Source organism: Lepidothrix coronata, unplaced genomic scaffold (assembly GCF_001604755.1).
Source record: "Lepidothrix coronata isolate B3197 unplaced genomic scaffold, Lepidothrix_coronata-1.0 Scaffold108, whole genome shotgun sequence".
Classification (NCBI taxonomy): Eukaryota; Metazoa; Chordata; class Aves; order Passeriformes; family Pipridae; genus Lepidothrix; species Lepidothrix coronata.
The window spans coordinates 1,322,428-1,336,695 of NW_016690288.1; the positions used below are offsets into that span (position 1 = coordinate 1,322,428).

The following is a 14,268-nucleotide window of genomic DNA, read 5'->3' on the forward strand; positions in this document are numbered from 1 at the left end:
TTTAGTTCACATTTTTTAATAACATGGCACAATTTACATTACACAAGTCTTCGCTGATGAGGAAACATGCTGAAGATTGAGAGCCGCTTCACTTTGCTTTTCACATAGGATCTAGAAAGGACTTTATTACATACAGGATAAACAGCAAAAAGGTTTGTATATAACAATCTCTTTACAATACTGAAAGCTACCACTACGGTTCCAGTGTACATATTCCTCAGGGTCGGGATTTTTTTTGGATTTTTCCTTTTGTTCTTAAAAAAAAAAAAAAAAAAAAAAAAAAAAAAAAAAAGAGAAAAAAAAAAGAAAAGAAACCACCGCACAACATCTGGAGTTCACAAAATCTGAAGCTCACAACTAAACCTTCAGTTGACTACTAAAATAGATCTCTGATCATTAGAAACAACTGTCTGTAGTTAACTTTTTTCTTTTTTTTTTTCTTTTTTTTTTGCCAAAACAGGGTAACAACTTCAGATAGCACTTTAATACACTAGAAGACCAATGGAACTAATTTTATTTCATACATATATTTTACAGTCCAGTAGACAAGATATTGAATTCTCTCTGATAAAGTCATATTCTCTCCAAATATTTAGACAAGAAACTTAATGCATTATAAAAAAGTGTGCTATGAAAAGACAAGATTTCAGAAGATTGATGCATATTTGTAAAAAGGACCATGTTCTTCATGTTATTTCATGGCTTCTGTGATTAGGGAACAACAAGGCTGGCCTGTTAACTCTTCACAGACTTTATTACCAACTGAAATACAATAAATTGCATTATGAAATCTGCAATGGAGTTCATTAATTAAACACTGATCCACAGTGAAAACATATCCATCATTTAGAAAAGTATTCTTGTAGGATTTGTTTCAAGGTAGCTAAAAATCCCATAAGACAAAAAAAAAAAAAAAAAAGCGTGTGTACAGATAAAAATGACAGACTGGCAATAAAACCAGACATGAATGGCTATAAGCAGATGCTCTTCCAGAAAGAAATTTGACATGTTCAGTGACAAAAGTTCTGGAAAAGATCCAGCATTTGATTATTCCTGTTTAACCCAGATGAATGTGACTGAAAACCAACTGGCCATGACTTCAGTACCGGTGCTTGCAGAGCACTGACCCTGACGCCGTGGAAGCGACACACGAGCTCCAGTGACCTCAGCAGCCTCATGCAGGGCTTCAGACAGAAAACTGCACCTCTAGTGGGCTGTTTCTTCATCAAAACAAGCAAGAGAAATAGGCTCCTATTAGAAATGAGCTTGTTCAGGGAAAATATGACTTTAATTATGTTGTGTGTTGAAAAGGCTCCTTTGAGTTATAAAGGCTTTTGTGAAAAGCCTTAAATTCATTGCATAGTTGAAGGGGTTTAGCTGTCTATAACAATATATGTAACACAGCATAAGCAGACTGTGTTGATCAATATTAAGTTTGCAAATAGCACAGTTTAAGAAGTATTAATGTATTATGTTACTTAATTTTATCTATTTACATTTGTACAAAGTAAAGCTTTCATCTTACCCTTTTTGCATATATGAACCATTAACCCATGAAGCAATCTTTTTACATAAATATCTACAATTGACTTCATTTCTGGTCTGAAAGAGCTTTGTAGGGTTGACATTGGTGGTGGCTTGTTTCTAGTCAAATCACTCAGATTGATGTCTTGTTCTTCAGTTCAAATATTGAAATTCTTAAACTAGAAATAAAATAGAGTAGGAGACACGAGAAACGTATGGACTTGGCTAAAAGATCTGGAAAATTTCAACATATAATATACAAAAAAAACCATTTCAAAATCTTTGCACTCGGGTCTATACATATTGTACAGTGGGTCACATCCCCAGTCTGTAGCAATGACTAGTAAGAAGGTCTTTATATTATGTTCATGTACAACGTTTTTGTCCTTCTTTCTGTGGTTTTTATTCAGTCTCACTCTGCTTATCGAGCTTCAATGTCCTTGAGGGTGTGAGAGGGGGGCCTCTCCCTCATCTCCGTGGACAGAGGAGTAGTCCTTCTGGGAGACCCGGGCCGAGGTCCCAGCGTGGAAATAAGAGGCGGGGGGGCACTGAGAGCTGCTGTGGGGGGAGTTTTGTTGAGGATGCCGTTCTGGTGTGCCGTGGGGGGGCTGACTCGGGGGTAGTGCATGCTGGGGAGTCCCGGGGTGATGAGGCTGGGGTGGGGCAGGTGCCCGTCCAGGGCGGCCGGGTGCACCGAGTGCAGGCGCGCGTGCTCGTAGTCCTCCCGCAGCATGTGCAGCCGCTCCCGCTCGTCCAGGTGGGTGCCCCGCTCGTGCTCACGCCGAGGGTCGACAGACAGAGGGTGGTGGTGATGGTGGTGGTGGTTGTAGTCGTGAGGCTCCCGATCCCTGAAAGACCTGTCTGCTTCGTACAGTCTTGGCGTGGAAAGACGGTGAAGGGGGTCATTCCTTAGCAAAAAGTCTCTGCCCAGGGGGTCTCTCCGATGAATATCCAGCTCTCTGTACGGATCTCTCAAGGGATCCCTCATCGGGTCCCAGTGGAAAGAAGGATAGGGGAAACGTTCTCCACCAGGAATTGGGCTAATTCCCATAAAAGGTGTCATCATGCGAGTCCTATCCAGGCCACTGATGCTGTTCATGTGATGTATTCCAGTTACACCTACAGTCATGGGCATAGACACTAGAGGACTTGGATGGACGTTGGATGTAGATATAGGTGGTGGCTGATCAGATGACCGATGAGTCTGAGGTCCCTCAGGTTGAACATCATGGTCTTCCTTTCGCTCTTCCTTCACTTTGACTTCGTTGCTTTTCTTGGGATTCTCGTACGCCGGCTCGTTCTTCCTCTCGGCCTCGCGGTTTGAGGTGCTGTTGGGCCTGGTGCTCTCCACAACGGGGGGCCTGGCATAGGGGGAAGGAACCCTGGGCATCTGCTTAGACTCTTCCACCACTCGGCTTTCATGGCTCAGGCCTTCTTTCTCCGAAATATAGTTGTCCTTCACCTTGTGCTCTTCAACATTAATTTCCTTCCGGGATTCGGAGTGATCCCTCTCTCGTTCTTTGGGTTTCTCTTTCTCTCGGACCTCGGGGTTCAGATGGCTCCTGATCTGCTCGTTTGAGCTGCGGTTATGTCCGAGGGAATTTACTGGATGGATTGGTGCTGGCGAAGGATGGCTGGAGTGTCTTTTCTCAATGCTCTCCCTACAAGAAAGAGAAGTGTGAAAATGAAGGCATGAGAAGCTCTGCAGATAAAACAAAGCATCAGGTGTCTGGCTCTCTGCTCGTGGCTTTGCAGAGAGTTGGTAACATGCACCATTAATGCACTGTGCCTTTGGCACACCCAAAACACCAGAAGAACATCCCATCTCTAAACTTGGCCTGTTCTATTATCTCATCCCAGGAGAAGAAGATCCCAAGGCTGCTTTATGAATAATCTGATTGAGATCTCAAAGACTGAAGTCCACAGAAGGCTCCCATGGAAATCCAGGTCTAGGACACACATTTCTAAAACAACGGCCTTAAATGTTTGCAAAGAGAGAGAAAAGTAAAAACATACTAATTTCATCCAAAAAAGTGAGATAATTAAATCCAAATTATGTGTTAGTAGTATTTTACCTGCTTCTTCTATTAGGAATACATTTGGGAAAACACATGACTTTCAACTGACTTTTAAAAACACTTCTAGACCTATACATGTTTACTCATTTTTCTCCTCTCTTCCCTACAAATGTGTAGCTTTTCAATTTATTTCTGACAATTCAATTTATTTCTTCAAACTGAAAACAAAAGCCTCTCAAGAAACCAGTACTGCTGGTGACAACCCACCTCTCTGAACAGGTGGAGACTTCTCTAAGTGTGCAGTGGCCTCAGTGCAAGTGTTTTAACAGAGCTGGCACAGATTGTGTGACCACTTCCTCAGCAGGCAGGGACAGGGCCAATGCTAGGAAGTCTCAAAATACTGTGGATTCATCACTCTTTCAAACCTATTTATGGTGTCCAAAAGATTAGAGAATTATTGCCTGGCAATGGACAAAAACCTAAATATGGGAATGGGTTCCGTACCAATTATTTTCAGGAAGCAGTGTTGACCAGGAGTTGTTATGGGCAACACTAAGTGAAAAAGCTTTTCTATTTATAACTAATAAAATTCATAAGGTCAATCTAATCCCTCAGTTCCAGGGATTTTAACCTCCTACTAATTTCAGCTGATCTCTAAGTTTGAGTCTCTCCATGAAGACAGCTCCAGATGCTCAGTGTTGGACACGTGCTGTTTGCTGAGCATGGAAATTCTGTTCCATGTGAGAAGGACAATGAGCTGTTAGAGGCAAAAAGTATTATGGCCATAAACTAAACCACAAGAAGTTCCACCTCAACATGAGAGAGACCTTCTCTCCATTGAGGGTGGCAGAGCACTGGAACAGCTGCCCAGGGAGGTCTCTCAGGAGACAAAACCCACCGGGATGTGTTCCTGTGTCACCTGCTCCAGATGTCCCTGCTAAGGGGGTTGGACTGGATGATCTCTAGAGGTCCCTCCCAACCCTAATGATTCTGTGACTCTGGGAAAAGTGAGGGGTAAGCAGTGAGGCCCCTCAAGTCCCCACCAGCTCCAGTTTCCATGGTTGCTCTTTGGGTGCTGCTGAAGGAGGTGTGCCCTGAACAGGCTGGGCTGAGGACACAGGGTGACATCACTCTGGACAAGATCAGCAGTACTGGCTGCCTGAAGGGCAGCTCAGAAGGAGAAGTGGACACTTGCTCCTTCACCTACACAATTTCTGCTGCCTACTTTTCTTGCTGAGCTGAACTGCCCAAGATTTCCATCTCTAAGTACTTCTGGATGGTGAAACTGCAGCAACTGCAGAAAACCTGTCTTTGAGGAGGAAACTCTCAGTATTATAATCTCACCAGAGGCATTTTTTCCTGTGTCTGGGCTGAATTGTTGGGACTGTCATTTTATGGGCCATGTCTGAGAGACCTCCAAGAGTCCAGAATGTGACTGTTAGAAAACATTTGGAAGAGGGAGCATTTGGTACCAGAACTGCCAAGTCTGCACTGTCCAACAAATAACTCCTTGGTATCAGGTTCTGCCTTGACTAACTGTGACCTAAACAGTCTGGAAATCCCATCCTGGCCTAATTTCCACCGAGAGTTGAGGTGTTTGATTTAACAGCTGCCAGATCTGGACACATGGAGACCAAGTCAAGGCACTCCAATGAAGGATTCTCAAGTTGATGACTCAATTCTTTTACTTTGCTGGGAAAGCACTGGCTTGTGGGCTCTGCAATACCTAAACTTTATTTATTTTGCTCACAGGACTAGTTCAGAGGGCACCCTTAATTGTTTTATTTCACTAGGAAAGCCCATTGAGTCCTTTCACTGATATTTAATCAATTTTCCATGTAATTGATGTATTTTAAATGACACATAAAATTTAGAGAAAATAACAGGCGTTTTCTGTAATTAAAGAAAAATATATGTGCAACCAAAATAACATATTCCTTTGCCAGTTGCATCCTACTTAATGATAGTGTTGTATCATCTCAAGAGCCTAATGATTAGACAGCTCATTTAAGTGAACTCCAAGTAATCCAGTGGTCAGAGAAGGAATTTTTTATCCTCAGATACATCAAGGGCTCCTTAGGTTAAAAATATGGGAACAACTCTAAGCCACTGCCTCCACAAAGAAGAAACTTAAAATGGTGTTCTCCAATGAACTGATTAGTACATAAAAGAAGTTCTGAGGCTGCACTGAAAAACACTGAATTTCTTATGCTGAGGACTTTGCCTTATTTTATGTTGATAAAAAGATCAAGAGATTCTTGGTTGGTTTTTTTTTTAATGCTCTAGGTTTACATACACTTAAGTGACATTATTAGATTGGAAGTGCTCAGTGACATCTTTTAAAATACCACTGAGAAGGAACAAATCCTTTTTTTCACATTAGCTATTTTTATTGATTGTTTTTTTTTTTTTTCCTAATGCTGGGCTGGCATAAGAGTCCTTAAAACAAACAAACAGAAAACCCCTCCACAACTGCAGACAATCAGAGAATATCCCGAGCTGGAAGGGACCCACAATAACTCCTGACACTGATCTCAGTGGGGCAGAGCCAGGCCCAGAGATACCTTCCCACTGAAGGCAGAAGGAATTGAGATCAATGCTTTTGGCTTCATGGCCCATTTCAGGGCTGATAAAGTTAGACCCTTGACAGGATGATTTTGAGATTAAATCATCCCCCTGGGTGTGATTCCCAGTTCTTTCTGTTTGGGCTTAAAAGAGGTACCAAAGACCGGGACCTCAGCTCGACAGCAGAGCTCCATCCCCCCCTGCAGGTGCCACTGAACGTTACAGGGGTAGGAGAGGCTCACAAACTCTCCAGACTTTTTCTACACAGGGAACACGACTCCAGGAAGGGATTCTCAGCATCGTCTCAAACAGGCAAAGGTGGAAACATGGTGCAAAGTCCAACTCTCCAACCCCCCCAGCAAGGCAGCACTAGATGGGCAAAAACATCATTGCACTGGACTGGAAGCCAGAGTTGTGCACAGGTATGAGGTATGAATGATGCTTGCTGGGAAGCTCTCAAACTATTGCAAAGAAACATGTTCTGGGCTATGATATGGAGTTCAGCAATGTCAAAGCAGCTCACAAGGAATGTGTTTTGGAAAGGGATTTTCTTCAGCAGGAACACTTCATAAGAAAACAACAAAACAGCAACCAAAATAATCACATAACTCTACAGGTTACCCAAATCACTAAAATGCTTTGCCATTCAAGCCAGTAAAGTTACTCACATGCTTAAGCATTTTGCAGGGCAGAATCCCCAATTTGTAACAGCAATTTCTTTTGAAGCATTAACACCAGACATGAAAATAATGAAGCTATGCTACCAAACAGAAAATATTCCAAATGGAAAATGTAGGTGAAAAGATCTGTAGTTTGTCTTGCTTTTACAACAACACAGAAAAGCTCTTACATGTATTTTTAGAATATCTAATGTGTTAGCATAACTTCTTTTAGAAAAGGCTACTAATGCTTATATTTGGGTTAGTGACAGAGAAGTCAGAAAAGCACATCTCCTAAATACTCTTTAATGTTAAAAAATTAGAAACAAATAGCCATTATGTATTAAAGTAATGTGCAAACTTAACAGGAAAGCCATCAAGCCACAACTGAAAAAAGCTGAAATCAGCCTCTCTACATTTTTCAAGGAAGGCATGACACTTGCTGAATGGCAAATTCTTATAATTTGGTACTTCATTGTTAAGAGGAATTAACTGTATAATGGGAACAGTCCTGACAAAAAATATATGACCAGGTTTTACTTTCCATTAACCCTTCCCAGCCTGGACATGTTAGTGTGCAAGTCCATGTCAAACGCTGAAGAGAAACTGTGCTTGAAGGTGTGTAAAGGCAGTGCAGGTGGGGGGCCTTTTGAGGGGATTAAGGTGCATTTCATGAAGTGCATGCTCTGACCCTTCCTGTGGCATTGGCACATGACATCCCCTGTGCCCTTCAGTGTTAGCATCTCACACCTTTCTCACTGGTCCCTCTGCTCAGGCCGCTTGGGAAGAGGGAGGGAGCGTTACTTGTTTTGCAGACAAAGTCCAATTGACAAAGTTATTGAAGCATTTGAAGGTGCAGATACGTGTCTGATGGACTTCAGAATCCTTTTTTTCCATCCTGTCAGGCACTATCTACACATTAAATCTTCAAGAGGCCTATGACAACGTGACCCACAAGGTGACAGACAGGGTGTGTGGGTCTGGTTCTATTCCCACTTGCCACTGCCTGAACTCTGCTCCAGCAGGGCTCCTCTGGATGAAGTGCAGGGCAGGTGGGAAGAGAAACAGAGGACGTAGGAAACACCTGAGTTAGAAACTTCTTCCACGCTGTCACAGGCAGCTCCAGCTGTGCCTCTAGTGCAGCTCTGGGTTCCCAATGTGCCAGGCTGGGAAGGGTTAAAAGCGGAACGGAGCCCCAAGCTTCGAACTAGACAATTCTTGGAAGTTTTCTTTCGTACCTTTCTTTGTCATCTTTACTAACAGATGAGTCTCGTTTATCTACATCTCTATCTCTGTCATGAGCTGCAGCAGATGAACTGCGCTCCAGCTCTCCTGGCTTCAGCCAGGGCGGAGGGGTCGGGAACGAAGGAGGAGTTCGGTGCAGTCGGTTCCAGGGCTCGTGAGGGTTGCTAAAGCTCTGCATACTGGGGCCATCCTTGTGGCCGAACACTGAGTTGGGTGCTGAAATGGTGAAGTGGAAAACAAAAAGGTTTAAGAAAAAGGTATGCTCTAGTGAAGGTACTTACCAAAACAACTTTTACAGCACTCAGAGTTAAAATGAATACATATTATTGGGAGCTGGAAAAGGAAAGGAGATTAACAGAGATTCATTAGAGGGTCTCGTTCCTAAAAAATGGGCAGGCATCTGACAGCTCTTTTAATTGGAAAGGGGAATGCTGTGGATAAAATTGAGTGGGGATGAAGGAGGAAGATAAAAGTGGCAATGATCATTATTCCACATATTTTGGAGACATCAGGAAATGACCATTATACAGACTATAAATAATGGAACTTGTTGCATTTGATCCTGAACCAAAACAAAATAATATGTGACCAAAACCATGCCAGATCTGAAGGATGGAGAAAGAGAGTGATTTTTACAAGGATGATCTTTTGTGACTGCCCAAATCTAGAGAAATGTTGATGATCCTGGACTAATAAATGCAGGTCGGTGATCTTTTCCAGGCACATGGCCTGGATTACTGGTGAGAAAGGGAAAAAATAAAATCTTTCCATCCCCAGCTGGGGATGCTGCACACATTAACTGCTTCTGAACATGCAACAAACCCCTGGGAAATTTCACAACCACTCACAGGTTCTCTATTTTTAAATTTTTTTTTAAATAAACAATGTAATGGTGACATTTAGCACTCCGTCGAACCCAAACCATTAAGTAATTAACGGAAAATTATTTACTGATGAGTGAAAAAGGTCGCTTTGCAAATTCCCACCTCTTAGTGGTAAGTGGTCTAATCAACTGGTAAAACAGACAGCAAACAGCCCCCATCACTCCATGTTCTCCTGAGTTTCACAGCAAAAGAGGATTCAAAGGCAAAGGTACTCACTGACTGTGGGGTTCCCGAGCCCCCCGAAGGCGTTGCTGCCCACGGCGGTGAGGCCGCTGAAGGACGCCGGGCGGTTGAAGGGCTCTGCAAACCAACACAAACAGCTCAGGCTCCCTGCACGTTGGGAATTCTGCAAAGCATTCCTGTGTCATCCTACTGCACCCCAGTGCTGTGCCCAGCACTGGTGGAACATGGTCCTCCCACGGCACAGCACTGATTGTGAGGGGCTGGCACAGAAACGACGGGGGTTTGTTCCTGTGGTCCTGTCCCCTACTACAAAACCCTCCTCTCCAAAGAAAACCAAGAGGTTAAAATATACACAATACTGCATTTAAAACCTGCAAACATCTCCATTTTTACTTCCTTTTATTCCCTTCCAGTTCAATTCCATGGTTTTCTTCAGGAAACCTCCCTGGCTAGTAAGACTGTTATTAACTCTGGCAACTGTGCTCCAAACACCCTCAGGCCATGTCTCCTAAACCAGAGCCAGGATATAAATAAAATGTCCCATTACACTGATGTGTTCTGCTGACCTGACAACTGTGGAATTCTCCTGGTATTTATTGCTAATAGTATATGAAAAACTAGTGTGGACTGAAAAATGCAGGAACAATTCTTTTAGTAGTTAACGCACACAGGCTACAGGAAAGTCATATAAGCAAATTCTCACTTTATTTTGGAGTAGTCTGACAATTTTGATGAAGCCACTTCTGATAAATAACAGCACAGAGAAAAGGAAGCCCAAACCCTTTTCTATAGGCAGCAGAGTGCAGAATGATAAACCTGCATTGTGTGTCTGCTTTGTCAATTTGTGACCCTCCCAAATTCTTCCCTATGCAAAATAAAATGCCAATTTAGTGTCGATCTCAGATGTTCCCATAAGGAGCAGAGAACCTTATTAAACAGCAGGGAGTTAGAAGGGAAATAACAACACCTGGTAACTTGGGTGGTTCTGGTTTTAAATGTGTATTAACCAAGTCTGACTAACAGACACACCTGAGGCCAGATCACAAGATTTTAAGGATATATTTCCCGCTCACTTTAATGGAAAACCGGACATCTAAGTAGGAGACAGGAAAAGAAACACCTCTATGATCCAAAGCCTTGACCCTAAGGCATTTTTTTTGGCTGGTTATAACATAAATCCAGTGAAACCCAAGCAGCCCTGTCACTCTGCATCTCTAAGGTCCAGATGCTTTCAGAAGTATTTCAAAACATGCTGTCAGCGACACTAGGAGGTGTATTTTGAACTGCTACCTGGGTAAAGGCTAAAATTAAACGGCTAAAATGTGCAATTTGTAAAGGCTGAGCAGGATACTCCACACAGGGAATCTGGAGTGGTCTCAGTGGCCAATGTCTGAGTCGAATTCACCAGTAGTTACAGAGAGAACCTACCTAAGTGAGCAGCTGGGTTGAGGAAGTTGCTGTGGTGAGGTGGTGGGCCAAAAGGGGTGCCAGCTGGATGCCCCCCACCTGCCAAAACAAAGCAAAAGGGGTGAATTCCCAGCAAAAGCTCAGAAAGGGACTTGCTGTGCTCTGGGCTTGACCTTTATTTCTTAATTCTCTCAGGTGAGCCCAGAGTGCTGTGATTGTGGGGGCTCTCAGTCAGGATCTCATGCAGACAGCAGCTGCTTTTCCAAACACAAATTCCCAGTTAAAGGGGTGGGAGGGAATGAATGTTTCAGTAAAGAAAAAAAAAAAAAGAAAACACACGTGAAATACAGTTTATTTCCAGCATCTCATCTCCAGGATGCACTGGACACCACTCTGGGAAGAAATGTTTCTCCATTTACTACCTGTAAATACCCCTGACATTTCAGCAGGTTGGGCCTTTGTTTTAAAAGCATGCAGAATAATTCTGAAATATTTATCAATGGACGAGAATAATTTTAAAATATTTATCAAATAGACTAATAGCCCCTGGCATGTCTTGCAGAGAGTTCATAAGCCAAAGCATATGGGAAATTCCTGGCAAGGATTAGCATTTTAATGAGCACGGAGCAAGGAGGGGATTTCACTGCTCAGGACTCACTGGCTGTGGAGAAGAGAGTCGAGGGCCGGGCCAGGTCATGGGGGTGGTGGATGGCTCCAAAAAGGCTGGGGCCTGGTGGCCTGCTCAGAAATTCTGGTTTCAGGCCGAAGTCCAGCTTGTGTGGATCCGACTGCATCTGTTTCTGAAAGGGAAAGACAGCATTTGCAAGAGACTGTCGGAAAACATAACAGCAAAAGGCACTTTCTGAATGATGTGGGTGTAGCAGTTCATTCATACTGATGTTTTAACAGGAACATCAGTTTTTGGGACCCCCAGCATGGGTGCACAGCTGTTTTCCTGGAAGGCAGTCTAAGGCAAAGAGGGAAAAGCTCCTGCATACTTCCTGCAAAGTTCACCCGGGTTTTCACATCTGCTCACATCCACCCTCCAGGGTGCTCAGCACAGACCTGCCTTCAACAGGAAACACAAAACTCTCTGAGGAGGCCTCAGACACTTGCTGAGCTGAAAGAATAGGTCAGTCATAAAAATAAATCAAGATGTTAGTTTGGCCCTGACCCCGGGTGGGCAGGAGTGTTAAAAGCTGGGTGACAGCCCGAGCTGTGCCAGGCAGAGCTGCCCCTCTGCCCAGGGGTCACACAGGGATGGCACAGGCCAGCCAAGGGACACCACAGCCTTTAATTTAACTGTGAAGCTGCCACCAAGAAATGCAGTGTATCCCTCAGTGCCCCTCAGGCTGCAATTAGGGGATAAAATGACCCAGGTGACACATGAAGAGCGTTTGATCTAAGGAACTGCAGCCCCCTTTTGGCTGCTCACACTCCAATTCCAAATGCTGCAAGTCCCTGTCTTTATTTCCTTGTATGAGAATCAGCAGCCTCCATTCTGAGAGGAGAATTTGCTGAGGCAGATGGATTGTGAAGGATAAGTGGGTGAAGGATGGGCTCTTCTTTGTGCCACATCCTCATTTCAGTGGTGCCAGCTCCAGTAGTTTTATGGAAGGAAGGAAGAGAAAAACTAAATTCCCAATGCCCTGTGCTGCCAGAACTCCCTAAACACAGGTTGCTGATTAATTGTACAGGTCAGCTGAAAGGATTTACAAATGGGTAACACTGAACCAGGAGATCTTAACAGTAATTCTGGAACAAGCTATGCTTTATAAATCAGTATTTAATACTGTGCCAGCCCGGAGTATAGACTATTACAATGATATAAATATGCATATTAAAAAGTTATGGTCAAGTTGATGTGCATGCCTAGGAGCTGTTTTTCAAGTGCTACTAATGTATCTATGTAGTTATGAGAACAAAAAAAAAAAGAAAGAAGAAAGAGAAACAAAGGCATTATCTATGTTTGGAGATAAGGGCCTGCAAGGACACTGAAATGGCAAAGATGGCCAAATTAAGGTCATTTCTTTTAAGAAAGTACCACTGAAGTGCTTTAATAGTTAAAAGAAGTTCAGCAAATGCCTCAGCTGAAGCCTGCGTGCCAGATTTTTATGCTGTGAACTCGTTTTATTCTTCTTTTTAACAACCAAGTTATAAACCCCTGACAGGCATTACTCAGAATAGCAAAAGCTTTAATTGCAGCCATATGAACAGTGCTGTTCTAAATAATGAACAAATCCCTGTCTGAACAGGAACAGGAGTATCATGGATGTGTTAAAAGATTTTTGAACGTGTTGGGTTACCTTAAAATAGCACCAGAAAAAAGAGTCAGGTTTCTTTTATCCCCAGCTGCCGTTCAGGAGAGCACCCCCCTGGCTGCCAGTCCTTACAATGCATTTCAAGGCCAGAAAACGTGTAACACCTTCACTTGGTGCCCACTAAAGTCAATGTAATTGTCTGCTCTGATGTGAGCTCGGGCCATAAGGCCTTTCCTAGAAGAGAGAGGGCCAATTATGGAGCACAAATCCTCTCCTGAGCAGTGGTCAGTCTGAGGAGCAGTGTAAATGTGCCCTGTGCAGCCCTGGCTTTGCCTGTGGAACTCCCCGGGCGTGCACAAAGGTTACTCAGGTCTTGCTGCAGAGGCAAAGGCAGGCAAACAGCATCCACAGCTGCATGCAATTTTTCCTGAGGTCAGGAAGGTTGTGTTTTAAAGTTTCCCATCTTGCCTGCTCCTCCAGTGCCTGCTGCTGCCCTCTGCAAGCAATTACTGGGCCAGGTAGTTAGCGAGCCTTCCACACTTCTCAGCAGTCTGGTGGCACTGCAGCCAACAGGAAATCTCTGAGCAGGTCTGGTTTATTCCCTGCTCTGTGGTCAGGCAGCACCTTCAGCTTGGGCAGGACAAAAGGCATCTTCACAACCATGGGTTAGAAGGAGAAATTGTCCTCTGTGAGCCTTCAGCCAGAGATTCCCCCCTCGTGGTCACACAGAGGGAGGACGTGGCTCCCCTGTCCTCCAGGAACACAAACCAACCTCCCTCACTTATTCTAGACCAGACCTCATTTTTTTGACTGAACTGAGATAGTGAAAGACATTTCTCAATTATTCTTGAAATGTTCATCATGCACAGCCTCAAAAAGCCAAGTAACATCCTGTCCTATGCTTCTGGGCTTTATTCCTGGGTTTTTTTAACATGCAAGGTAGAAAAGGATTAGGCAAAAGAAATGGCTGCATGAAAATGGCATTTACTATGAGTTATAAATACAGTGGTATGACCTCTCTCTGAATATCAAATCAAGGAAGATTCAAAGGACATAGACAGCATGGGAATAATAATTTCATTTCAAGAAAATACCTTTTCAATAAAATAGAAAAAAAGGACATATAACTCTCTAGGTCTATAATCTTGTCTTTTTTGATAATGGGAAGATGAATGAAGATCACTAGCAGGGGAAACATAAGGAAGCAAAGAAGAGAGATATGTCTACTGCAGCAAATTAACCTGTCAACCTTGTTTAAAAGGGTTATTTTTAAACTCTATTAGCTGCAGGTTTTTGTAGCTGTTCAACATCTTCATATTCTTGTAGCAATACCTTATACACCTCAATTGCACACACAGACTGCAAAGTGCTGTGAGTTCCCTGGTAATTTTAGTTTCTAACACAAGTTATTGACTCCTGAAGCACGAGCAGTGAAGAACAACCTTTCCTTACTTAGTGAAAAACTTCAGGAGCAACACAGGATTTTTCTGTGACAAGGAGAGTGAAAATACTATAAAGGGAA

At 43.3% G+C, this 14,268-nt stretch overlaps 1 protein-coding gene across 1 annotated transcript in view; it reads right to left on the minus strand.

Moving 5' to 3' along the window:
• Window positions 1–14,268, minus strand: part of AUTS2 (autism susceptibility candidate 2) — a 777,042-nt gene continuing 762,774 nt past the window's right edge. Inside the window, exons 15-19 of the mRNA XM_017824040.1 lie at window positions 11,144–11,285; window positions 10,507–10,584; window positions 9,112–9,195; window positions 8,005–8,227; window positions 1–3,185 (exon numbers count right to left, since the gene is read on the minus strand). Of these exons, the coding sequence (XP_017679529.1) occupies window positions 1,946–3,185; window positions 8,005–8,227; window positions 9,112–9,195; window positions 10,507–10,584; window positions 11,144–11,285 (1,767 nt within the window). The 3' untranslated portion in view covers window positions 1–1,945. The remainder of the gene's footprint in view (window positions 3,186–8,004; window positions 8,228–9,111; window positions 9,196–10,506; window positions 10,585–11,143; window positions 11,286–14,268) is intronic.